At 35.8% G+C, this 27,557-nt stretch overlaps 3 protein-coding genes and 2 pseudogenes across 3 annotated transcripts; all 5 read left to right on the top strand.

Moving 5' to 3' along the window:
• The first annotated feature begins 3,570 nt into the window (after positions 1-3,570).
• Positions 3,571-7,061, top strand: LOC121223443 (BES1/BZR1 homolog protein 4-like; annotated as a pseudogene).
• Positions 7,062-10,427: 3,366 nt separating this feature from the next.
• Positions 10,428-12,359, top strand: LOC107935663 (peptide-N4-(N-acetyl-beta-glucosaminyl)asparagine amidase A-like; annotated as a pseudogene).
• A 1,274-nt stretch (positions 12,360-13,633) lies between these two features.
• LOC107935648 (uncharacterized) lies at positions 13,634-15,051 on the top strand. Its single transcript, XM_016868271.1, has 3 exons — positions 13,634-14,392; positions 14,629-14,756; positions 14,895-15,051. Exons 1-3 carry the CDS (start codon positions 13,634-13,636, stop codon positions 15,049-15,051), a joined length of 1,044 nt encoding a protein of 347 aa, XP_016723760.1.
• A 647-nt stretch (positions 15,052-15,698) lies between these two features.
• LOC107935647 (uncharacterized) lies at positions 15,699-16,235 on the top strand. Its single transcript, XM_016868270.2, has one exon. The coding sequence runs from the start codon at positions 15,699-15,701 to the stop codon at positions 16,233-16,235; it is 537 nt and encodes a 178-aa protein (XP_016723759.2).
• Positions 16,236-16,331: 96 nt separating this feature from the next.
• LOC107935646 (uncharacterized) lies at positions 16,332-17,260 on the top strand. Its single transcript, XM_016868269.1, has 3 exons — positions 16,332-16,517; positions 16,704-17,003; positions 17,102-17,260. The coding sequence occupies exons 1-3, from the start codon at positions 16,332-16,334 to the stop codon at positions 17,258-17,260; spliced, it is 645 nt and encodes a 214-aa protein (XP_016723758.1).
• Positions 17,261-27,557: the final 10,297 nt, after the last annotated feature.

The following is a 27,557-nucleotide window of genomic DNA, read 5'->3' as shown; positions in this document are numbered from 1 at the left end:
TAGCATGCTGTAAGAGCAAGGTCTTAGATTCAAGCATTGCAAAGCTGGCAGATATGCCTGACCTTCACTTAAAATCATGTTAGTGATTAAGTAATAATAGCAGATATGTTTGCAGAGCTATATGATGTTACTAAATTGTGCAAAGTTGTTTTATGTGTTTGAAAAAATCAGTGTGACAGTTTATCAATCAATGATTGTGCATATTTTGATTGATATATGGTCACATATGTACAATGGTTGATCATTAATATATCTTGCTTTTATATATAGCTCATCTCCTTGCATGTTTTGGGGTCATACTCAAGACTGTCCTTTGCTTCTTGTAATAAGTAACTCGATTGGTTTTGCAGTGGTTGCTGGAGTCATTGAAAGTGGTGTCTTGGTTCGCTTCCTGATAATATGTCTTCGCTCTAAGAGATGCGCAGTTCTTTAATTCAGAAACCGTAAGCTTATTCCATTTACTAACTGAGTACAATTCTATGTTGTTTGTTTATGATGGGTGATCCTCAGGTATGCAGTCGATGCAGTAAGATTCGTGGTAGCTAAGGTTATGGGAATGGTACCTTCTTGATGTAATGAGTTATCACTTGTATGTTTTAGATTTAGTGCCTGCAAAACTCACCGTTCCGGATGAGGTAAAAGATTCAATCAACCAATTGTTGAAGGTGGTTATAAAGTTAAGTCACCCACATGCCAAGACTCCTAAAATGTTCTACAGGTACTTATTGTAAATTCCTCTTACTCGGACTCTGAAGTAAGATATGAATATGTTTAACTTTGTAATTTCCCTATATTGTAGGATTATATCTCCATATCCATGTCTGAATATGTGCTGGATAATACTCAAGGGAAAATGAACGTCAAGAGTCGGAGTGACATAGGTAAATTCAGCTGTAACTATGTCAGTATCATCATTTTGGCTGTTTCCCTTTATTTGTTCGACTCAATGTTACAGATTATCGATATGATGCAAGAAAGACGAGCATAGCTTTTCTGGTGACATGAAAGGTGTTCTTTGCAGAGAAGCACATGTCTAAAGATGAATTTTCGAAGCAGAATACCGATGACCGATGTAGGTATGTAATTTACATTCAATAAATGACCCATTTCCTTTGTTGACTGCTTGCAAATCTCTCAGTAATCTAGCCACCATATCAGATCATTCATTCAAGCCATTTTAATCGAGTTTTCCGTCTTCGGTCGATCAAGCATACAATAGCAGTTGGACTGGTAAACAGTTAGGCACCCCATAATCAAACCCGAGATTTTTTCGTTTTAATATATTTATGTTGCTTATACATTCTTGTGATTTATCTGTGTATGTTATCTAGAAATCAAAATCTAGAAGATGGAATTCAAAAGGTGAAGCACTGGTTTATCCAAATAACAAGTTAGAAGACAGCTTCTTCTTTTCATTGATTAGTTTATACTTTTGACTTTTGATGGGAACTTTCACTGTTTATGATAAATATCGGCAAAGTCAACATGTAGGATTGTTCTATGGATTCTCTCCAAGGCTCTTTGACTATGTTAACGGTTTCAATCTTCCGTCTGAAGTTATCACATTTTCAACCATTAATATAAATTTTAAATATGTAAATACTTCTTGGAATATTTACCCATTTTAATAAATCAAATTATTTTATTTATTCGAACTTTTTATAATTGGACAAACAAAATGATAGCAAAATGCAATGAAAGAGCCCCGAATATATGTGTATTCATAGTTCGGTTAAATCTAACCAATCAATTGAATAGATCTAATTTGGTTATTTGGTTGGTTGTCGAATTTAGTTCAGTTGGAGGTTGGTTAGTGATTTTTTAAAATTTTGGTTATCAGTTAATTCGTTATATATGTTTATATTAGTAGTGCATTTTTTGAACTATTATTTTTATATTAATTGAAAAAATAATATACATTATATACAATATAATTTTTTGAATTATTAAAAAATGAACATTAATAATGTATTCTCTATATGTTTATAATTATTTTAATCAAAAGACATATATAAATTTTGTTAATTCGGTCAGTTAATTGAATTAATTAAAATATTTTGGTTCAATTAATGTATTTAAAAAATTTCGATTTAATTAACGGTTAAAGATTTTTATATTTAAATAATCTAATTAATAGTAATTCAGTTCGATTAACGAATTATCGTTTGAAGATCTTTACTTGAAATATTAAAAATATTTTAAAAAAAGAGAGAATTTTTAAATGGTTGCGGAATAAAGAAATAGTCATTAATAATATATTGGAGTCGTTAAAGAGGGATCTCGCACGTGCGCTGAACCGCGAAACGTGTCGTATTGCAGTCCGGTTCTTATTGGACGGTGATCGATAGGGACGGTTACTAAAGCAACAACGAAGGCAGTGGCCACGTGGCGAGCTAAAGTCACACGTTGGTCATGCAGAGCAATCAAAGTAACGCTTAACGTGTTGCTTTGCATTGTTGATCGCGTGAACTCTCCCTTTATTTCCTTATTTTGTCCCTCATATCATCCGTTTATCTCTCTTTTTAACGGCAATTAGTCCTATTATCTTTATATATTTACACTCTTAATTTTCAATAAAATTGACAGTATTTAATAATAAAATTGTTTAAAAAAATAAAAAGGTGTTAAATTTGTATTGAACAATTCCTTTTATTTCTTTTATTTATTTTAATTTTTATATTTTAAACAATTTAATTGAGTTGTTGTTTACATAATATTTTAATGGTCAAATTAAGAATTTCATCGTTTCAATTTAATTGATCACATTTTGATTCTTATAAATTAAGAATTAATGTAATCGAGTAATACCACTGTTAAATTATAAACATGAAATCAATAATTCATAATTTACAAACTAATAATTATTAGATATTATCATTTAATAATTTATATTTAATAAATTAATAAAATCAGTCATTTAAGTCGGTATTTAACATTTAACAACAATTCAACAACTTATCAAATTTGACTGTGTTAAATTATAATAATATTATTATTAAACAAAATATATGAATTATAAGTGGCAAATTTGTAATAGAAAAGAGATCAAGGGCAAAGATATCCAACCACTGCTGTATTAGCTGACCACCTCGCAAATCAGTGTTAATTGAGAAGCACTAATTCATTTCAAGCCTTCAAACTCAATTCATCGTTTCATTGTTCTTTCTTCCCGGGTTTTCCAACTCTTTGCAAAACCCAAACCATATTTCCCGGTCGATTTCTGCTCCGCTCCAGCCATTGATCCGCCAATCCAGATCCATCTTTAACTGGATCTCATCAACTCACCTTTTACCCGTTCCACCGGTTCATCCGCCATAAATCACTGCCGTCTGATATCTCTCCACTCAACGGTCTAAAAGTTGGAACTGGAAAATTCTTTCTCCGATCACAGTTGAAACGGCTCCGTTGCAGCTTAAATTCCTTAGCTTACCTCATCTTCGTTTTCTTTTCCTACCCATTTTCTTTCATTTGCTTTTCATTGCCTTTACTCAAATTCTATTCTTTTTAACCAAACAATTAATTTTTCTATAATTCAAGAAATCTAGTATGGTTTGTTTTCTTCGATTGGAAATGACGTCGGGGACGAGGATGCCGACATGGAAAGAGAGAGAACAACAAGCGGAGAGAACGGCGGAGGAGAGCTATTGCTGCGAGATCTTCGCTGGACTTCGGATGTACGGTAACTACAAGCTTCCAAAACACTGCGATAACAATGAAGTTCTCAAAGCTCTTTGTAATGAGGCTGGTTGGACTGTTGAACCCGATGGCACTACTTATCGTAAGGTATTACTATCCTCACCTTAACCTTTTTCTTTTCTTTTTCTTTCGTTGATTCTGAGTAAAAAATAATGAAATGATGGAGATGGAAGTGTTAATTCTTTGTTGGATAAAGAAAGTTCACTTAAGTCATGCATTTAGAGTTGCTTTCATTTCATGTTCAATTTTTTTTTTTTAAAGATCCGAAGCAACTGGAAATTGATTTTCTCCGGTATATTTAGCAGGATGAAGATCTTAATTATTGCAAGTGTAGTTATTATACTAAATAATCGTCACAACCAACAAAATCGTGGTCTGTTTTCTAAATTGTGCCGCCTTTTGCGGTGCATGTTAGTCTTCGGAAGTGTCCCCGTTGAGCTAGTATACGCCAATTCCGGCGAGCGAATTTGAAATCCGACCAACAACAAGATCTCGTGCTAACATGCACAGCTCGTACCGGCGCACGTTAGCAGCGTCAGTTCGTGTTTTAGATTCCTTTCACTGCTTTTAATTGGTTTTACCCTTATTCTCTGAGGTAATAGAGTATGTGTTGTTGTACGTTAGATCTGAACCATCTGATCATGTGTCATTTAGTCTTCATCAATCGTACGTTTGATCTGGTCAGCCCTCTTTTTAATTATTATTATCATGTTGTTTTGCTCCTCACTTTATCCAACGCGTTAACCGTGAAGCACCAAAGAAAGATTCCTTTTTAGTGTCTGCAAAATAGATTAAGAATCACACATCTTTGGAATTTAAACTGAAGATTTGTTGAATGTTGGTGTAATTTTCCTGTTTAGTTGAAGATATGTTAATTTGTGTTATATGATTATTTTTTAAAAAATAATTGTTTGGGCATTTCATATACCCGTATTGGTATTCCTTTTAAGCTCGGATAACATTCGTGTTAATCGAACACTAGTGCGAATAGGCATAGATCTTTAGAAAAAGACCCAACTGCCTTTTCAAAATGATGATTATGTGGAAGCTTTGGCATCATCTGAATTTTTATAATGAGGTCTGATTTTTTTCAATTGCTAGGTAACCATGTCCATTTTCAAGATTTGCATAGCTTCCCACTTTAGCGACAACTTTAATCTTTAGTCATTCATGATGTTTTTTTTTTTTTTCTTTTTGGTATTTCTTTTCATTTCGAGGACTAGAGTTCAATTATTAGAGTTGTAGGGGTAACTTGAGTCACTAGAAAGGTCATTTTCACCTTTTTTTGGTTGTTCATTATGATCAAGATAACAAATTGACTGGACTGCTAACATATTACATCCATTAATGGTTTTATGGGTCATTTAGTGGATCTGTAGCAACAGTAGGAAGATTTAGGTTGTTTTTTATGATAAAGTTTACAGTGTGTTTCTGGTTGAAATTAGTTGCTATCTTTTTACTATGAATTATCTAATTTTCTTTGAGATCAGATCTTGACTTGAACCACATTATGACCAGAGGGAAAGGGAAAAGATATATAGGCACTCACGTGCTTTGCTACACTTTTACACGTGATTTAGCTGGCAAGGTGGTCCAGCCACCTTTTTCCTGTTTTGGTTGATTGATTATATTTATTTATATTACTTGAACTCATTATTTTTCCTGAATAATTGTGTTTAAAACCTATGTTCTATGGATATTCAGAAATAGAAACACGAGTATAATCCTCTAAATATATGAAATATTCAGGAAAAAATTTTGAATATATGCAGATAGGGCACATATATGTATCTCACATGCACCCTTAAATCCAAGTAACATAGGTATTTATTGCTACCTCTTAGCCAATTTATTACCACTTTTTAGGTTTTAGCTTGTTTTAATGTTTCTAGCTTGAGTACTCAACTAAGCAAAGGCTATATATATAGTTAACAAGTGTGGCCTACTAATGAAGTTTGAATCAGGGGGGTGATTTTGGGACTGCAGTTTAAAGTGAGAAATTTAGGTCATTATCATGGTGGTTTGGGGGAGATATTGTGAGTCTGATAAGTGAAGAGATGGAATAACAATGTGTTATATGATGCTGTATTAAGCTGAATTCAACTAAAGATATCCATTATTGAAATGATTTAAGATGTCAGATTATTGAGATCATAAAGAAAAATTGAAGGGGGTGAATAACGATGGCCTAGTTTGTTGGAATAAATGACATTCATCAGAACAGAAATTGTGTTCCTTATCAATTGCTGGAATGAGTTATTGGAGCTGCTATTTATTTAAATTACTTATTTCCATAATTGAGCATACTAGGCTTGCAGTAATTGTGTTTGATCTGTTGCATCTGCATTTTATGGCACTGATAACTATCTAATTTCCACAGGGTTGTAAGCCTTTGGAGCGCATGGATATAGTAGGTGGATCAGCAACAGCGAGCCCCAGTTCATCTTACCACCCAAGCCCCATGTCATCTTCCTTTCCAAGTTCAGCTTCCTCTTCGTATGTGGTTAATTCCAACGGTGATGGGAGTTCTCTTATCCCATGGCTCAAAAATCTCTCATCTGCTTCCTCATCACCGATGTCTTCAAAGCTTCCTCATATCTACATTCATAGTGGTTCCATCAGTGCTCCTGTCACCCCTCCATTGAGCTCACCAACTGCGCGAACTCCACGAACCAATACTGATTGGGAGGACCTGACTGCCCGTCCAGGTTGGAGTGCACAACAACACTCTTTCCTGCCCTCTTCAACTCCACCTAGCCCTGGTCGTCAGATCGTTCCTGACCCAGAGTGGTTTGCTGGGCTCCGTATCCCTCTCAGTGGGCCAACTTCTCCCACATTCAGCCTTGTCTCCTCAAATCCCTTTGGATTCAAAGAGGAAGTTTTAGCTGGTGGAGGATCCCGTATGTGGACTCCAGGGCAAAGCGGAACATGCTCTCCTGCAATAGCTGCAGGATCAGATCATACGGCTGATGTTCCAATGTCTGAAGTTATATCAGACGAGTTCGCATTTGGAAGCAATGCAACAGGACTCGTGAAACCGTGGGAAGGAGAGAGGATTCATGAAGATTGCGGATCGGATGACCTAGAACTCACCCTTGGCAGTTCCAGGACTAGGTGAGTTTTTAAGCTTATTGAGTAGATAGATGGCCAAAATTGACTCCTTTTGTTTTCCCTTCCTGTTTTTACTTTGTGTTACAATACCTTGCATATAAAGCAATCTGTATGAACTTTGATTCCATATTTTGCTCTCTGAAAAAAGGGAACAAAAGGGATCAGGGTGAGCATGAATCTTATTATTAGCCTTCATTTAATTTTATAATTTTTTTCTCTAAATATATAGTCAGTTTTTCAATGGTGATTTCTTAGCATCTTGTTCAGCCCTTCTCTCTCTTTGTTTAAATCTTAATTTTTGGAGTGTCGAACATAAATATTATTGAAAAGAAATTAGGATAAATGATGATTGTATGATTGATGTCTTTGTCTTGAGTTGCTTTTGCCATTGGAAGACATGCCACAATGACTAGTCAATTGTACTGTTTCTCCCAATGGCCAGCAAACCTTTGATGAAAATTAGGATATGTTGGACTTTTACCATTGCCCTTTGTGAAAACTTAGACATGATCATGTTGGCATGCTTTATTGTCAAGTCCATGTCTTTCCATTTTCATTATTTTCAATCTTTCTTTATTAATATGAATACATGAATTGTCAATTAATTTTCGGAAAGATGCACTTTGCTTTGTCTTTTAATGAAACAAAAAGTTGAAGAAGACTGGCTTTCTTTTAATCATCTTTTGACCAAAAATAGTGAAATTTTGAACTCGTGATATACAAATAATACATGTCTTATTTAGGGTTTAGATTATTTACATATTTAATAATTTATTACATATTTAAACAAATTGATTCCGGAAAAGAAAAAAATAAATCTAATCAAGGGTATGATGTTGACACGCAGTTCTATCCAAATCATTGGGGAACATGGTCCCCATTTCCCCCGTTTTCAATCAGCCAAAGCAATTAATTCAATGGAAAATGCGGCAAAAATCTCTTACCCGTTGTGGGTATCGGCTCTTTCGGAAAAAATTTATTTTGAAGTGTTGTTTCGGAACATTGATTTGGTCCCTCAACAATGAGAGGCATTGTACTTAAGATGTGAGCTACTGTTTTAAGGGTTTGGTTTATAGAGTCGGGAGCGTCTCGGTTGTACGTTTACGTATGCCCACCTATTAAGAGGCGACATGAGTATTTCATTCTTGATGTGATTTAAACCTCTGTATTTCATAGGTCAAGGGTTTGAATTCCACCAAAAGCAAGGCGCTCACGCCACCTCTTAATGGGTGGTCTTATGTCCACGTGTAGTTGAGGCATTCCTAACTCTGTGAACTAAGCTCTCAAGGCAGCACTCACGGTACATCGGCTCTCGATACAGCACGGGAGATAAAATCCTTCCTTGAGGGACAATACCTTTCATTGTTGAGGGATCAAATTGGCGTATCTGAGAATAACACTTCGAAGACTTTTCTAAGAGGAGTCCACCTTTCCTCACCAATCATAAATTACAAATAATGCATTTGAAATCTACAAAAAGATATAATCCATTAAAAATTATAATGGGAAGAATATGATAAGAGCACGTCAGCCTAAATCTTCCTTAACTGATCAAGGTTTTAAGGCTATCATTAAAATTTATAAACAAAACTTGGATTTCAGGTTTCTCCAACAAACCAGCAAGGACCAAATTGTTTGATATTCAACTACAATGGGAAGCATTTATGTGCTACAGATAATTTGCTATTTTAAAAGAATGAAAAATGCTATTTGGGCCCTTTTGCACTTCCTGGTCCTGATCCTGGTAACTTTCATGAGCCTAACTTTTCTTTGTTTGGGAGACTACATTTCCATTGCAAACTCAGTCACTACACCAGGAATGCATCTCATCAGGGCAATAAACCAGATAAAATCCAGCTTGTTCGGTATTAGATGGTTATGTAGACGAAGAATATTTTTTATCAATTACGAAGCTTCACGTGTCAAGCGGAAATTATCATGGACAAAGCCGAAGCTACTATGGATTAATGGACAAAATTACCATCTGGATGAGCGAGTTAGTACCATCTGGATTCAAATGCATTACCAATTACAATGCTTATGGGTTGACAGAATTCAAACGCTTTAGCAAATTGGAGACAAATTCATACCAAGAGCTTCGTCAAGCCACTAATGGATTTTGTGTAAGCAATTTACTAGGTGCGGGGTGTTTTGGGTCGGTTTATCAAGGTACTCTTTCAGAGGGATTGAATGTTGCCATTGAAGTTTTCAATTTAGAGTTAGAAGGAGCATTTAAGAGCTTCGAGGTTGAGTGTGAGGTTTTGCGCAGCATAGCCACCCAAATCTAGTGAAAATCATCAGTAGTTGTTGTAACCTTGATTTTAAGGCCTTGGTACTTGAGTTCATGCCTGATGGAAGTCTCGAGAAATGGTTGTATTCTCACAACTATTTTCTCGTTATGTTACAAAGGTTGATCACAATGATCGACGCCGCATATGCACTAGAATACCTTCATCATAGCCAGACAATTCCAATAGCGCATTGCGATTTGAAGCCTAGTAATGTTGTGTTAGATGAAGATATGGTTGCACGTTTGGGTGATTCCGGCCTTGCAAAGTTATTAGGTCAAGAGGACTCAAATTTTACAAACCATAACACTAGTAACAATTGGTTATATGGCACCAAGTAGAGTTTTACTTGGGGCGGGCCGGGTTTAGATTGGGCTCTAATAAAATTTTAGGTCCAATTGTTAAGCCTAGGCTCGACTTAAAAAATGGATTTAGATTTTTGTTCAAGTCCAATCTGGATAAAAATGCTAAAGTCTTAGCCTAGATCGAATCGTATTAATTTTTGCTAATTTTATTTTTTATATAAAAAATTAAATATATAATAACCAAATACACTAAAAATATTAAAATAAATATTTCTCAACAAATTAAAAATAAATTAAAAAAATATTTATACTTAAATAACACTAAGATAGGTGCAATTTAATAAGCAAATGCTTCTAAAATAGTAGCAAAATTAACAATAAAACAAGTGTTATATAAATCCAAACATTAACAACAAAATAGTAACAACATAATAGTAGAATGATAACAAAATAGTGGTAAAAAAATAAGAAAACAACATCAAAACATAGAAAAATTACAAACAAAAAAAGCAGGATTTTTTAATTGAAAATTAATGTTGGGTCGGGATAAAAAATCTTACCCAAGGCTGGTCCATTTTTTAGATAAGCCTTGTATTTCTGTCCAATCTAGCATATTTTTCAGACATATATTTTTATTCAAACTCATTCATTTTCAGCCAGACCTTCGGGCCAAACCATAGACAACTCTAGCACTAGGTAATGACTTAACTTTTAAACTTTTTTTCCCTTTAAAAAGGCTCAAGTAAAATATGCTCACAGTAGTAAGTGTTGGATATTAACACGTTATAATATATAGAGAAAAAAATATAATTTAACTCATTATACGGTAACTATTTTTATACATTACTTTTTGGAAATTATTTGAAGTATTAAAAAATGTTTAGTGATATAAGATATTACCATTAATATATTGAATTAATCATGCTAATTTTATATATAAAAGGAATAATATATTTTACCATTTGAACAAACATCTGCCACCCTGTAATTTCATCTTATTGCTGCACTTTCTGCTAGACCCAGATTTGTTTCTTTGTCAGCTTAATTTCCCCTTTTTTCCTTCAAAATCCTTCAGTCATAACATTGGTTTTTAACTTCAAAACCCTTCAAACCAATAGTTTCTTCCTCCTATCAGCAACTATCCATGGCTTCTTTTTTCTTCCCTTTGCTCTTCTTTCTTCTCCAATTATTTCTCTACCCTCTCTTTAGCCAAGCCAATCTCCATCAATCCAAAACCTTCCTCAAATCAACCCTTTTCTCCCAACCATCATCAACCAATGATACCATTCCACCAACTCTGTTTTTTGAAGTCACCAAACCCATCAATGTTCCCAACACAAAGCCATGTTCCCTCACTGTTTTACAACATGACTTTGGATACACCTATGGTAAGCCTCCTGTTTTTGCAAACTACGCCTTCCCATCTAATTGCCCATTTCAAGAATTTTCCAAGATCGTACTAGAATGGAATGCAACATGCAAAGGAAGGCAATTTGATCGGATCTTTGGAGTTTGGTTATCAGGAGTGGAGCTTCTAAGGAGCTGCACAGCTGAGCCTAAAGCTACTGGGATTGTTTGGAGTGGCAAAAAGGATGTAACACAATATTCCTCATTGCTTTTGATGAACAAGACTCAAACTTTAGCTGTTTATATGGGAAATCTTGTTGACCAAACTTATACTGGTGTTTACCATGTCAATGTATCTCTTTATTTTTACCCTGCAGTAGAAAAAGTAAATTTAGCGTCTGGGATTGGTTCTAAGGCTGATTTAATCATACCCTTTTCCAAGGATTTGCCATTGAATGATGGATTGTGGTATAAGATAGAGAATTCTACTGATATTAAAGTGAAGGAATTTGAAATTCCTCAGAATGTTTATCAGGCTGTGTTAGAGGTCTATGTGTCTTTTCATGAGAATGACGAGTTTTGGTATGGAAATCCTCCAAGTGAGTATATTATTGCTAATAATCTTACAACTTTGCCTGGAAATGGACCATTTAGGGAAGTTTTGGTTACTTTGGATGGTGAACTTGTTGGTGCTATTTGGCCTTTTACTGTGGTTTACACAGGTGTGGAATTATTCCTCAGTTGTGGAGACCCATTAGTGCCATTGGTTCATTTGATCTCCCTACTATGACGTTGAAATTACCCCATTTTTGGGGAAATTATTAGATGGGAAATCCCACAAATTAAGTTTTAGTGTCACAAATGCCTTGAATGTGTGGTATATTGATGCGAATTTGCACCCATGGTTAGATTGTAAGAGCTCAAAGACTAAAGGGAAGCTTTTGCACCATAGCATTGCTCCTTTAAGTGTTTCTTCTGTGATAGATGTTGAGGGTTTAAATGGAACATTTGTTACAAAAGCAACCAGGTCCATATCCTCAACTGGTTGGATCAAATCAAGTTATGGGACAATCACAACAAAATCAACCCAAGATTTAAGTTATAGAAACTCCATGGTGATGGCCAAGGATGGAAATCTGCACATTGTGAACCAGAAGATCCATTTTGATGACAGGGTTCATTCAAAGATGCCAGGCTTCAATCTCAAACCAAAGAAATCATTGAAGAGGTTTGTTTTCAACATATACTCTGACTATATAAATCAAGGAAATGGAACTTCATTGACTGTAGCTAATGTCACATTGGGGTTCAATGAAAAGAAGTTTAAAGATAAAGTGAGGAATTGGCAGAAAGGAAATGGGTTCATGGTTGTGAAGGATAACTTGGTTGTCAATGGAGTTGGAAATACCCAACAAATATACAAATATGATGGCTTTAAATCTTGCTATTATAGGAATGTAAGCAGCTCAAATCACACCATTCTTTATGATGAAATTGGATATACTTGCAGTAGAAGAGCAAAACATCATTTGGATTATGGTCCTTAATTAGCATCTTATGTAATTTATTAATGGAAATTAGTCATTTGAGTACTTTGATTCTTGAGTTGCAATATTAGAAGATGTATTAGTTAATGGAAAATAAAATCTTTATTTTTGAAATGTCTTTGGCTCTTTAAAATATTTTAATATTGTATTCTTCAGTAATTTTGTAAATTATTTGATATATTATCTCTAAAAAAAATTTTCTTCATAAGTGAAGTTTAGAAATATGAATCTAAAATGTAATATAATGAATATTATTTATTATTTTGTATGATAATAAATTGCAATATCATGTTAAAGAAATGATTGTATGAAACTGTGATTAGAAAAATGACAAATCATATCTTTTATTGAAAAGGGATAGGGATGAAATCACAGTTTCATACCATTATTTCTCTATTATTTTAATAATAAAGACTTACAAAAAATATATTATAAACATTTAATTAATAGTAAATTATTAGGTAAACTACCCATTAGTCACTCTAAATAGGGGTTGTTTCTATTTTGGTTACTTTAAATTTTCTTTTGTTAATTTGGTCATCCAAAAAAAAAAGTGGATCAAATTAGCCACTCCATCGTCAAATGGTAATAGAATGTTGAGTGTGTATTTCCACATTAGTCACTCTAAAATTAGGATCAACTACTTGTTAGTCACTCTAAACAGAGGTGGTTTCTATTTTGGTCACCTCAAAACAATTCATAAAAATGCACTGTTAGTCTCTTTGTTACCAATTAACAATGAGTGACCGGTTTAATCAATCTTTTTAAAGTGACAAAATTAAAAGAGCTTTCTAAACTTTAGTCAAAAGTAAAAAAAAAATGCCACATGTCATAATTCAATTGGATAATATACTACATCAACAATCTATTGGTGGATTAATAAAATTTTTAACAGCCGTGACTAATTCAAACAATTATTTTAATTACAGTAATTAAATTGAGAAAAGAATTTAGGGCGACCAAATTAAGAAAAAACCCTTTTTTAGAGTAATCTTAAGTGTAATTTATCCTATAAAATATTTTTACTATTTAATAGTGTAAATAATATGAAATTAAATCGGTCAGTCATACAACTTAGAAAGAGTTTGCTTCTATAAGGGTTTGCTTCAGGGTTGAAAGAGCAAATTGAAAGATTAGTGCATTGCCAGATGATATCCTGTTAACCATTTTATCACTTTTGACATTGAAACAAGCAGTTGCCACCAGCATCCTCTCTTCAAGATGGCGATATTTATGGACATCGCTCCACACGCTCAACTTTAGATATGAAGAAATCTTGCATCGCAATGACGATGACACAGATAATGAATGGGGATGTAAAATATATGAAGCTGATTACATGGAAAGATTCATGCAAGTGGTTAACCAAGTGCTTAGATCTCACAAAGCTCCAAAACTGCATGAGTTTGGCATTCATTATCCATTAGATGCAAGCCGTGGTGATCTTATTGATATTTGGGTTGCTTTTGCAATTGCATTTAAGGTTTCCAAGCTTGAATTGAACTTTTCGACCAATCAAGTCCCAATTTGGGTATGTTCATTCAAGAATTACTCCTTTCCGCTCGATTTCTTCGATAAAACGAAGAGGAATGAGCCTTATTTGGTACAATTGGATCGTGTTTTCTCCGTTTGTGCACCGCCTTTGAATGTTGATAATGGTTTCGAGTGTCTTAGAGAGCTCATCTTGAAATCTGTAGATCTTACGGATGAACAGTTTGAAACCATTTTATCAAGCTGCACATTTCTTGAGTTCCTACATGTGCTTTACAGTAGCAGGCTAGTGAATGTGAAGCATGCTGTTCCTCACATGAAGTTGAAATCCTTGGAGATGTATAGATGTTTTCAGTTGAAGAAATTGGAAATATTTGCTCCAAATCTTGTTTCATTCAAGTATTTAGGGCCTAAGATAAACAGTAGTGTAAAGGATGCTAAACAGCTTGTTCATGCATGCATGCGTTCCAATTGGGAAACTTGGGAGTTTTCTAGAACAAATTCTTTGGGTTTGCCCAATATGCAAAGGGGAGATTTTGTTTTTGGCCAATTTGCTGCATACCTTCCTCAAATAGAGCATTTGGTGATGGATGCTAGTTCTTTTGGGGTAAGTGGAAAAATGTCTAAATTAAGTTCTTTAGGGTCATGCCATGTAAGTATTGGACAAATAATTTGACAAAATTGATTGAAAATACATGTTTTGAGACTGATCAAATTACAGAAGAGGGACTTACTCTGTCAAATATGTATAATACAAGGACCTTCTATAGGATTTGACATTTTCATTTTGTCAGGAAGTCTTTTTTTTTTTTCTCTCTTATAACTGGTTTTGGTTATTTACAGAGAACAAAAGTATTAGACAATGGCCCTTTGCTCTACAATCTAAGGCATCTATCATTGTCAAGTTTAAATTTTGCCGATGGTCCCTTCGGGATTTTAGGTTGCTTGAAATGGTTGCATCCTTTGTTAAGGTATCACCGTTCTTGCATCGCCTAGAGTTACATGTAAGTACTCTTATTTCTTTGAACTTAATTATACACGAAATGTATTTGTATCTTATATTTATTTTTTAAAATCTGTGCGACAGTTTGAACTATATCCTCTACAAGATCTGTATCTCCACACAACTATTTGAAGGAGGTCTTGGTTTCTGGTTTTTCTGGCAATAAGCTGGTTGTGGACTTGATCATGGTTGTTTTCGACTTTGCCATTGAACTCGAAAAGATTGAGATTTCAACAGCTTATTTAGGTGACCCTTCCAAGTGAACTATCTCGTTAAAACCAGATGATGATTTTCTTGTTAGAAAAAGCATTGAGCAGCTGCATGGAAGAATGCCTGCACAAGCTCAATTATACATTCTTGATGATGGTCTTTGATTATTTTATTTTAACCTTTTACAATGCATATTTGGGGTTCAAAGATAAAGTGAGGAATTTGCATAAAGGAAATGGGTTCATGGTTGTGAAGTATAACTTGGTTGTCGATAGAGCTGGAAATACCCAACAAATATACAAATATGATGGCTTTAAATCTTTGCTATTCTAGGAATGTAGAAATTGGATATAGTTCTTTAGTGATTTATTAGTTAATGGAATTTTTTTATATTTGAAATGTATTTCATGCTTAAAATATTTAAATAGTTTAATTTTGAGTAAATTTGTGTTTAATATTAGTAAATATTCATATTTATCTTTTGATAATATATAATATTATAGTAAATTATTGACATGATGAAGAATGGTTAGAACATTTTGAAGATCTTCAACAGCAGGGACTAAAAAGATCAGTATCGGATCATATTTCGATTTTTTTAACTAATGGAGCAGTGGATTGGGGTTCGAAACCTTTAAAGTTTATAAATGCGTGGCTTAGCAAGGAGTGTCCGAGTTTAATTAAAAAAGAATGGAATGAAATGGACAGCACGAATGGTAGAATATCGAGAAAATTGAGGAAGTTAAAAGGAGCCCTTAGGAAATGGAATGGTGATGCAGGAAATGAATTGGAAAAAAGAATAAATGAGATTGAAGAGAGGATTAAGATTCTGGATGATGAAAGCGATAATCGAGAGTTAACTGAGTTGGAAATGGAGGAGATGAGAAGTTTGAATCTAGAACTAGGCGAAATGATTAAATTTAAGGAATCGGTTTGGAGGCAAAAATCAAGAATGACATGGTTGAAAGACGGAGACTCTAACACAGCATTTTTTCATAGGGCGGTAAAGATTAAAGCGAAGAGGAAAATTGTGCATGGGATGAAAATTGAAAATTCTTGGTATAGTGAACCTAAGGAGCTGAAAGAGAAGATGTTCAATTTTTTTAGAGACCACTTTAGCCGCCCTTCGAGGAAATGGAAAATGGATATGGTATTGAAATTCAATAGGCTAAAAGAAGCAGAAGCTTTGAAACTTGAGGTGCCTTTTTCTATGGAGGAAATCAACGAAGCGACGTGAAGCTGTGATGAGAACAAAGCTCCGGGTTCGGATGGATTTAATCTATGCTTTTTCAGAAAATGTTGGGAGGTTGTACAAAAGGATTTGTTAGAAATGATGGCGGAATTTTATAAAACTGGAAAGTTGGAGAGAAACATTAACTCGTCTTTCATAGCACGCATACCCAAGAATGAAAATCCGAATGACATTCCCAAATTTAGACCAATCTGTTTGGTGAGTTCGTTGTACAAAATAGTGGCAAAGGTTCTATCAAGAAGAATACGTGAAGTTATTGGGGCCGTGGTAAGTAATGCACAATGTGCATTTATTCGATGAAGACATATATTTGATGGAATATTAATCACAAATGAGATAATACATTCGGTTAAGAAGAAGGTAGGTGCGGGAGGATATATGATTTTTAAGCTGGATTTCTCCAAAGCTTACGATTGTGTGGGCTGGGATTTTTTGGAGCTTGTATTGTTGAAGATGGGTTTTGGAAAGAGGTGGACTGGTTGGATGTTGGAGGGTGTGTCAATAGCGAGAGCAGCAGTGCTTATTAACGGTACGGTCACAAATGAGTTTAGAGTCTACAGAGGTCTTAGACAAAGGGACCCATTATCACCATTCTTATTTATTCTAGTGACGAAAGTACTGCACTTGATGATGGATAAAGCTGAGGAGATGGGGATCATTGAGGGGATAAAAGATGTTATACCTGGTCAGTCAGTCACACATCTACAATTCGCAGACGATACCATTTTATTTTATAGGGCGGATGAGGACGTGGTGAGGAATACTAAGTATATTCTCCGCTGCTTTGAAATTTTCTCTGGGTTAAGGATTAACTTTCCGTAAGTCATGCATTGTGGGGTTTGGCATCGAAGAGGAGTTTATGTACAGAATGGCTGCTGATAGGGGAATTGCCGTTCAATTACTTGGGAATTCCTTTAGGAGCTGATCCAAGGAAGATTTCTCCTTGGAATGGAATCGTGGAAAGAGTTGAGGAAACTATCGGGCTGGAAGTTGTGGGGAAATGTGATTAATGTAATTGACAAAATTAGAAGGAATTTTTTGTGGGGAAATATTGGTGGACGAAGGAAAATGGCGAAGGTAAAGTGGAAATAGATTTGTTTGCCAAAGGATAAGGGGGTGCGGGAGTGGTGGATATCAGGGTAAAAAACAAGTCACTCATTGCCAAATGGAGTTAGAGATTCACGGTGGAAAGAGAAGCTTTGTGGGGAAAATTATAGTTGCGAAGTACGAATCCCTTGCGCAACAATGGCGAATTAGAATGAGCAACACAAAAGATATGCCGATGGTTTGGAGGGGTATCGTAGAGAATGCTAAAGACACAAAAGTAGCTAAATGGATGGGGAAAGAATCTTTTCGTTGGCTGACTAGGAATGGTAATACGACAATGTTCTGGGAGGATATTTGGTGTGGAGAACGACCTCTAAAAGTGGAACTTCCAAAGTTGTTCCGTTCAGTCAATAACAAGAAAGGTGTGGTGAAAGACTTTTGAACTCGAACGGGTTTAACGAGGTTAATTGGGTTGATTTCTTTATACGACCATAATTGGATAGGAAATTGGATATGCTCAATCGTTTAAAAGAAGTAGTTAGTAGTAAAGTGTCGGTTCCAGAAGAGGAGGATCAATTAATATGGATACATGAAAATAAGGCGGTGTTCTCGGTGAAGAAATTAACAGAATTATTGATCAAAGGAGTGGATCACATTAGTTTCGCCTTTGATAAGATTTGGAAGTTAAAGGTGCCTCTTAGAGTGAGAAGCCTCCTCTGGATGATTTCAATAGATAGGCAACCTACTAAGGAGTTCCTGATTAGAAGAGGTGTGTAGATTTATCAATCGGAGAGAGGTTGCCCTTGGTGCAATAGAGAACTGGAGAAAGTGGAGCATCTTTTTTTTTTCAATGCAAATTCATTGAAGGGTTTTAGAGAAAAATTTCCGAGTGGTGGAATGTGTTGGGTATGGGTCCCACTATGTGGGAAACCCATAATTTCTGCCACAATTTATTGTCCCTTCTTTGGTTTTGTCAAAAGCCATTTTGGGTTTTTAACGGGTGTTGGGCAAAAATTTTAGCAGAGAGCTAAAAAAAAAATAGAGAGAAAGAGAATAGAAAAATCAGTTTTTCAAGCTTGGTGCAGCAGTGATCAACTCTTCGATCGAAGGTCCATCCGTGGTTCGATTGAGCTGATTTTTGGACAGCAGCTAGGTGATAAGGTGTTCTTGACTTTGTACGGTCGGATTTTTCATCTGAGACTTGTAGCGTCGGAAATACCCATTTTTCAGCAGCTACGTTTTTGGTGATGTTCTCTCATTTTTCTCTCTTTTGCTAAAGATTACATATTGTTAGCCTTGTCGGAGTTGAATGCTTGTTGTAGGCTTGATATTGTGATCTTGTAGTTGAACATTTGATGATAGTGGAACTCTTTATCGGACTTTAAAGTCCCGTGGTTTTTACCCTTGATTTAGAGGGGTTTTCCACGTAAAAATATCGGTGTCTCTATTTATTTTTGTTGTGGTTGCATTAATCAATTTGTGGTTGATTAAGGTTGCTAGAGAACATATATTGTGCTATTGTGCTTGCCATAATTTTTGACAGGAGTTATAAGGAGAGAAAGAACACCGGTTGTGCTTTCGTTTTGTTTCGGTTGTTCGGTTTCTTCCCAACAAACTGGTATCAGAGCTTGGTTATTGTGTCAGATAATTATGGAAATTAATACGAGCAAGATGATTATGTTGAATGGCACAAATTATCAACTTTGGCGGAATAAAATGAAGGACTTGTTGTTTGTGAAGGCTTTGCATCTTCCGGTCTTTACTACTCAAAAACCCGATTCGAAAAGTGATGAAGAATGGGAATTTGAGCATCAACAAGTGTGTGGCTTTATTCGGCAATTTGTTGAAGAAAATGTTTACAATCACATTGATTAGGAGACACATGCTCGAACATTGTGGGAGAAGCTTGAAAGCTTGTATGCTTCGAGGTCAGGCAATAACAAGTTATTTTTGCTGAAGAAAATGATGGCGCTGAAATATAAAGAAGGAATGTCTATAGCTGACCATGTTAGTGAATTTCAGAGTGTGATGAATCAGTTGCTTGGTATGGGTGTCAAATTTAATGACGAGATTTTAGGACTTTGGTTGCTTGCTACTCTACCAAACTCTTGGGAGACCTTTCGAGTCTCACTCATTAATTCTGCCCCACAAGGTATTATTACTTTGGATTTGGCTAAGAGTGGTGTGTTGAATGAAGAGGTTAGAAGAAGATCTCAGGGTTCTACATCACAGTCCGAGGTGTTGGTTATCGAAAACAGGGGGAGAAACAGAGACAAAGATGGAAAAGGTAGAGATAAAAGCCGAAGCAAGTCAAGATCGAGATACAAGAATCTTGAGTGTCATCATTGTGGTAAGAAAGGTCATATCAAGAAATATTGCTTCAAGTGGAAGAAAGAGAACAAAGGTGGTGGTGATAAACACGATCGGAATGACGATGAAAAATCCGAGCGTGTTGCTACTGTTACTCGTGAAGATTTGTTAGTTATTTGTGATGAGAATTTGGTCAACCTAGCATGCGACGAGACTAGTTGGGTGATTGATACTGGTGCATCACTTCATGTCACGTCGAGGAAAGAATTCTTCACATCTTATACTCCTGGTGATTTTGGGGTATTGAAGATGGGTAATGATGGTTTGGTTTCAGTTATTGGTATGGGAGATGTTAGCTTGGTAAGTAACAATGGAACAAAGTTAACTCTCAAGGATGTCAGACATGCACCGGATGTCCGTTTGAATTTGATTTCTGCAGGAAAACTTGATGATGAGGGATTCTGTAACACCTTCAGTGAAGGGCAGTGGAAGCTGACTAAAGGCTCCTTAGTTGTGGCTCGAGGAAAGAAGAGCTCAAATTTGTACTTGATGCAAGCTTTGACTTCTCGAGAGACGGTGAATGTGACACTGAATGACAACTCAACTGAGTTGTGGCATAAACGACTCAGTCACATGAGTGAGAAGGGGCTTAGCTGTTTAGCGAAGAAGAATCAACTTTCGGGTTTAAAGAATGCTACACTGAAGAATTGTGCTCATTGTCTAGCAGGAAAGCAGAAAAGAGTTTCATTTAGTAGCCATCCTCCTCATAGGAAATCAGAGTTGCTAGAGTTGGTCCATTCAGATGTTTGTGGTCCGATAAAAGTAAGATCACGTGGTGGTGCACTTTACTTTGTGACTTTCATTGATGATTGTTCAAGAAAGCTATGGGTTTACACTTTGAAGTCTAAAAATCAAGTCTTTGAGGTGTTTAAACAGTTTCAAGCATCAGTTGAAAGGGAAACTGGGAAGAAGTTGAAGTGCATTCGTACTGATAATGGTGGCGAGTACACAGGGTCGTTTCATGAGTATTGTCTGCGACAGGGAATCAGACATCAGAGAACACCACCAAAGACTCCACAGTTAAATGGGTTAGCTGAAAGAATGAACCGGACATTGATTGAGAGAGTCAGATGTTTGTTGTCAGATGCAAAGTTACCAAGATCGTTTTGGGCTGAAGCTTTGAATACAGTGACACATGTGATAAATCTGTCTCCTAGTGTTCCTTTGAAAGGTGATGTGCCAGATAGAGTTTGGTTTGGTAAAGACGTGTCATATGATCACCTACGTGTGTTCGGTTGTAAAGCATTTGTTCATGTTCCAAAGGATGAAAGATCCAAGTTGGATGTCAAAGCTCGACAATGCATTTTTATTGGTTATGGTCTAGATGGTGAGTTTGGTTATAGACTCTATGATCCAGTTCAGAAGAAACTCGTGAGAAGTAGAGATGTTGTCTTCATTGAGGATCAGACCATTGATGACATTGATAAGACGGAGAAAGTGGATTCACAAGGTAGTGGTGACTTGATCGATGTGAATCCGGTTCCCCTAGACTCTTCACCAGATCCTATCCAGGATGATGTGCATGGTGATGTTAGTGGTGACCATCAGACTATAGGTGACTTTGATACTCCCATGGATGATGTTGTGAATGATCAACAACAAGCACCTATAGCTCCACCAGCAGTTCCACTTCGAAGGTCTTCCAGAGATCGACGATCTTCTGTCAGGTATTCTCCTGATGAATATGTTCTTTTGACTGACGGGGGAGAACCTGAATGTTATGAAGAGGCTATGGAGAGTGAATGCAAAGATCAGTGGGTTGAAGCGATAAAAGACGAACTTCAATCCTTGCATGAGAACCATACTTTTGAATTGGTGAAACTGCCTAAGGGCAAAAGAGCTTTGAAGAATCGGTGGGTTTACAGGTTGAAGCAAGAAGAGAAGTCTTCATCTCCATGATACAAAGCTAGATTGGTCGTCAAGGGTTATACTCAGAAAAAGGGGGTTGATTTTGAAGAAATATTTTCTCCGGTTGTGAAGATGTCCTCTATCAGAACTATACTGAGTTTGGTAGCTTGTTATGACCTAGAGGTTGAACAAATGGATGTGCAAACTGCTTTTCTTCATGGTGACTTGGAAGAAGAGCTTTACATGGAGCAGCCAGAGGGTTTTGTTGCACAAGGGAAAGAGGACTATGTGTGCAGATTGAAGAAGAGCTTGTATGGTTTGAAGCAAGCTCCAAGGCAATGGTACAAGAAGTTTGAGTCTGTTATGGGGGAGCAAGGCTACAAGAAGACTACTTCTGATCATTGTGTGTTTGTTAAGAGATTCTCTGGTGATGATTTTATTATCCTTTTGCTCTATGTTGATGATATGCTTATTGTTGGTCAGAATGCTTCTAGAATTGAGAAGTTGAAACAAGAGTTGAGTAAATCCTTTGCAATGAAGGATTTGGGGCCAGCAAAGCAAATTCTTGGCATAAGACTGACACGTGATAGAAAGGCCAAGAAATTATGGTTATCACAAGAGAGGTACATTGAGAAAGTACTTCAAAGGTTTAGTATGGACAAAGCTAAAGCGGTGAATACTCCCTTTGCTATGCACTTTAGATTGAGTGTTAAGCATAGTCCTTCCACAGAAAAGGAGAAGGAAGAGATGCAGAAAATTCCTTACTCTTCAGCCGTGGGTAGTTTGATGTACGCAATGGTTTGTACGAGACCAGACTTGGCTTATGCCGTTGGTATAGTTAGTCGGTTTCTTTCTAATCCAGGCAGAGAGCATTGGAATGCAGTGAAGTGGATTATGAGATATCTTCGTGGCACTTCCAACATGAAACTTTATTTCGGCAATGAGAAACCTGTTCTTGTTGGGTATACAGATTCAGACATGGCCGGAGACATTGACTCGAGGAGATCTACTTCAGGTTACTTAATCACTTATGCAGGGGGAGCTGTGGCATGGCAATCGAGACTGCAAAAGTGTGTTACATTGTCCACCACCGAATCAGAGTTCATTGCAGCAACCGAAGCGTGTAAGGAGATGCTTTGGATGAAGAAGTTTGTGCATGAGCTTGGTTTTACTCAGGAGAAGTATGTCCTGTACTGTGATAGCCAGAGTGCTATTCATCTTGGTAAGAACTCAACTTTTCATGCTAGATCTAAGCATATTGATGTGAGGTACCATTGGATACGAGATGTTCTTGAAGCTAAGTTGTTAGAGCTTGAGAAGATACACACTAATAATAATGGTGCTGATATGTTGACGAAGGCCTTACCAAAAGGAAAGTTTGAAGCATGTTGTTTGACCTCCGGCATGGAGGCATTCCCCACATAGTTGGAGGGGGAGATTTGTTGGGTATGGGTCCCACTATGTGGGAAACCCATAATTTCTGCCACAATTTATTGTCCCTTCTTTGGTTTTGTCAAAAGCCATTTTGGGTTTTTAACGGGTGTTGGGCAAAAATTTTAGCAGAGAGCTAAAAAAAATAGAGAGAAAGAGAATAGAAAAATCAGTTTTTCAAGCTTGGTGCAGCAGTGATCAACTCTTCGATCGAAGGTCCATCCGTGGTTCGATTGAGCTGATTTTTGGACAGCAGCTAGGTGATAAGGTGTTCTTGACTTTGTACGGTCGGATTTTTCATCCGAGACTTGTAGCGTCGGAAATACCCATTTTTCAGCAGCTACGTTTTTGGTGATGTTCTCTCATTTTTCTCTCTTTTGCTAAAGATTACATATTGTTAGCCTTGTCGGAGTTGAATGCTTGTTGTAGGCTTGATATTGTGATCTTGTAGTTGAACATTTGATGATAGTGGAACTCTTTATCGGACTCTAAAGTCCCGTGGTTTTTACCCTTGATTTAGAGGGGTTTTCCACGTAAAAATATCGGTGTCTCTATTTATTTTTGTTGTGGTTGCATTAATCAATTTGTGGTTGATTAAGGTTGCTAGAGAACATATATTGTGCTATTGTGCTTGCCATAATTTTTGACAGGAGTTATAAGGAGAGAAAGAACACCGGTTGTGCTTTCGCTTTGTTTCGGTTGTTCGGTTTCTTCCCAACAGAATGTTGATTGGAATCCAGTTGATAGGTTCTTAGATTTTTTTCTCTTTATGTAATAATGTAAAGTTTCCAGGTATGTGTAAAAACCTATGGCTGATATCGGTGACGACGACATGCTGGTCCGTGTGGCTGGCAAGGAACGAGTTAGTGTTTGAAAGGAAGTGGTCTACAACGAGCAGTTTGTTATTTCACTCCAAGATGTGGGCATTGATGTGGGTTAGGTCTGTTCAAGAAGAATTAAGAGTGCAAAAGAGATAATGGTGGATTTGCCCGTTTAGAAGCTGGTGTGATTTAAAAAAATCTGGGATGGGTGGCATGTTTTGGTGTCCTCTGAAGTATGGTTGGGTGAAATTTAATGTAAGTGGAGTGGCGAACGAGGATGAAGTCGGGTGTGGAAGGGTGTTAAGAGACTCGATGGGGTGGCAAGGGCATCATTTTAGATTCCAGTTGCAGCAAAAGACTCCATTATAGCCGAGGTTGGAGCGATTATCATTGCTTTGGATGTGTATTTAGCAATGGGTTGGAAAGGTAAAAGCTCTCTAATCATTGAGATTGGCTCAAATGAGGTGTTTAGTTAGTTTGAGAACAAAAGATTGAGACCATGGTTGCTGCAATCTACCTTCAAGGATCGAAAACTGAATGGTTAGAGTAAGTAATGTTTCCTTCTCGAAAGCTGAAAAGCACGGAAATAAGATGGCTTATGCTCTGGCGTTAGCTGGAATAAAAAGGCATGGAATGTTTAAGGCATGGTGGTGAATATATCTTGAGTGATGTTGTTGTGTTTCTTCTAAAGAATTGGTTAGCTGTTAGTGTCTAAAGGATTCTTGGTTATATGGGGCTTATGTTTTGGTTGCTTGCACAATTTTTTTAGAGGGCGGAATAACAGAAGGGGGTTTTGGGGGGTCTAGTGGTATAAAATTATGATGTTATCGGGTTGAGATTTTGGTGTTTTGTACTTGGGAGAGGGACACTTTTGTGGGAGTGTTGTTGCATTTTGCAGATTGTAACATTATTTGCAAAAGCTTAAAATGTGTAATAATTCGATCGAGCAAAAAAATGACTTATTCGGCTCTCCAATTTTATAAAAAAAAAAGAGGTATTTTAGCTTTCCATTTAATTTTTCATCTCTTTTAACCCTTAAATTTACACTATTTGTCATATCATCTCAAAATGAATGAAAAAGTTAACGTCAATTAACTTAACATACATGGTGATTGCCACATGGATGTGGTAGATATACTTTGAAAATGTCAAATATGATACTTAAACTATCAATATTTTGTATATTATCCAGTACAAGTACTTTCATAAAATTTTCAACGTAATATCTGTATTTTAAAAATATCCTATGTAACACATAAACTATCAATTTATGTATTGTTATTATGCAAGCACTTAAAACGATCCTCCTCTTCTAGATCGTTAAACATTAGTATTAAGGTTTTGTATTCTTTCTTCAAGAACAGATTTTGCGTCCATATTTACAATAATAATTCAAGAAGCTTTCAAAGAGATGGATCCTAAAATTTTCCAATTAGATGAAGCCATCTTCGAAGGTGAAAGAAATGGAGAGACGGTGGAGAAGAATAAAAAAAACTAAAATCGTAAGAGGGTTAAGAAGTAATTTTATTTTAACATTTTGTTAATTTTTTTTAATTTTTTAATTATTTTAAAATAATTTAATTAAAGTTAAATTAAGTTAAAGATAATATATGATTGAGTGTACAATAATCTTTGTATGCTTTTAAAAACTAATTATGTGACATTATTTTATTCGCACTTAATTATTATATATTTTAGGATCATTTTAAAATAAGTTTATTTTCTATATATTATATATTATCAAATGTGTTTGAAAAAATAAACTACTGAAAATATTAAATTTTAATTGATTTATTTTGGCATAATGATACATTCAGCTCTTAATGTTTAAATCTTTTGTCGATTTGACTCTAATTTTTTTGTACTCCATGTTTTTTTTTTGGAATTCCTAGTGTTGTATTTTTTTAGGGTAAACTACAAAAATAATCACTTTTGTTTACCTCAAATTACATTTTAATCACTTATGTTTAAAATGTTACGTTTTAGTCACTTGTATTATATTTTTGTTACGAAGTGGTCACTCTCCCGTTAAACTCCGTTACCTCCTTAATAGCGGTTCTACATGACAATCTCAATAGATTTTAAAAGCCAACATAAATACCCTACATGACAGTCTAAATTAAATTTATTTAATTAAAAACTTATTTTATTAAATACTACACAAACTGATAAATTTGTCAAAATCTTAAATATAAATATAGATACAATACTAGATGGGGATTCTATTTTATCATGTTTGCATCTATATTCGATGCATATTCAACTACAAATTGCGGTAAGTTGTTAAAATATATAATAATATAAAATTGAGCATACTTACATCAAGCGTATACTCACATTCTATACTAAAATCGACAGAAAAAAGTAAAATGTAACATAAAATTACAAATTTACTGTGTAGGATTAAATGCCATCAACAAGTGAAAACTACACTCCAAATAGGGTAAAATCAAATAACCATCAAAGATCATCAAGAAAATACAACTGAACTTTTGCAGGCATTCTTTCATGGAGCTGTTGAATACTTTCCCTAACAAGATTAAAATCAATCTCCGAATGTCTTAACGAGTTAAAGCAGTTGCTAGGATCACCTAAATAAACTGCTGTTATCTCAATCTTTTCGAGTTCAATGGCAAAATCGAAAACAGCTATGATGAAATCCACAGCGATCTTATTGCCAAAAAAACCAGAAACCGAAACCTCCTTTAGATATCGGTGTGGAGATATAGAAATTCTTCTCAATGCTTGGTTTTTATCGGAAGGTAGCTCAAACTGTTATTTGGATTTTCGAAAGTAAATGTTAGGTACAGATGCGTGTCTCTTGATAAAGTTTATGTTCGATTGAACAAGAATACTTACATGTAACTCGAGCCGATGCAAGAATGGTGATGCCTTGACAAAGCAACTAACCATTTTGTAGCAATGTGAATCCCATAGAGATTGTACGAGCCCATTTTGCCCGGGCCCATACCAACAAAATAACTCAAATAATAAACCCAAAAGTAACAGCCTATTTACAAACCCAAACTCTGACCCAAAATTTAAACCCAAACAAATCAAAACCCTAAAGCCCAAATGGCCCAAAATCTAAAACATTTTTCAGCAAAGTTCAGCAGCAAACCCTAGGTGGCCGTCGCATGCCTCACGTGGCCTCCTCATCTGCCACACCTCCAGCTCTCCATGCCACCATGTCGGCTACCATGCCCCTCAGCCTTGGCCACCACGCCCCACGCGTCTGACACCCCCACCTGCTCCACCGTGCCCATCATCTGCAACAAGAACAAACACAACAGCAAAGAAAACATGCGAATGATGGGGGAAGTAATAAACAAAAGAAACGAAAAAAAATATATTGGCTTTAAAAGCCGAAATCTATTTTTGTAACATGGGGGTTTTTCTTTTCTGTTTTCGTTTTAACATTCGTTCAAATGTTAAAAAGAAATCAATAACCAAGATAGAATGAAACACATGTACAAGCCGTGATTTTAACACTGAAATCAGAAGTTCAAAGTTGTCAAAAAAATCAAAAACTACAAGTATAAGGTAATCTTTTTCTTTATTTTTTTTGTCTCGTTCTCTAAACCTATTTTCCATATATAAATATTAATATATATAAAAAATACAAGAAATAAAAAATATAAAAAAAAATATAAATTTTTTACCTTTTCCAGCCACCGCGTGCGGTGGCCGGCGCCGGCGCCGGCGAGCCTCCGGTGGCCGTCCGGTGACCGGCCCCCCTGGCCGGATTTCCCTTCCCCCCTCCCTTCTCTCTCCCTTCTCTCTTCCCTCT

The sequence above is a fragment of the Gossypium hirsutum genome, chromosome D11 (genome assembly GCF_007990345.1).
Source record: "Gossypium hirsutum isolate 1008001.06 chromosome D11, Gossypium_hirsutum_v2.1, whole genome shotgun sequence".
Lineage (NCBI taxonomy): Eukaryota > Viridiplantae > Streptophyta > Magnoliopsida > Malvales > Malvaceae > Gossypium > Gossypium hirsutum.
This window is presented reverse-complemented; position numbering and strand designations above follow the sequence as displayed.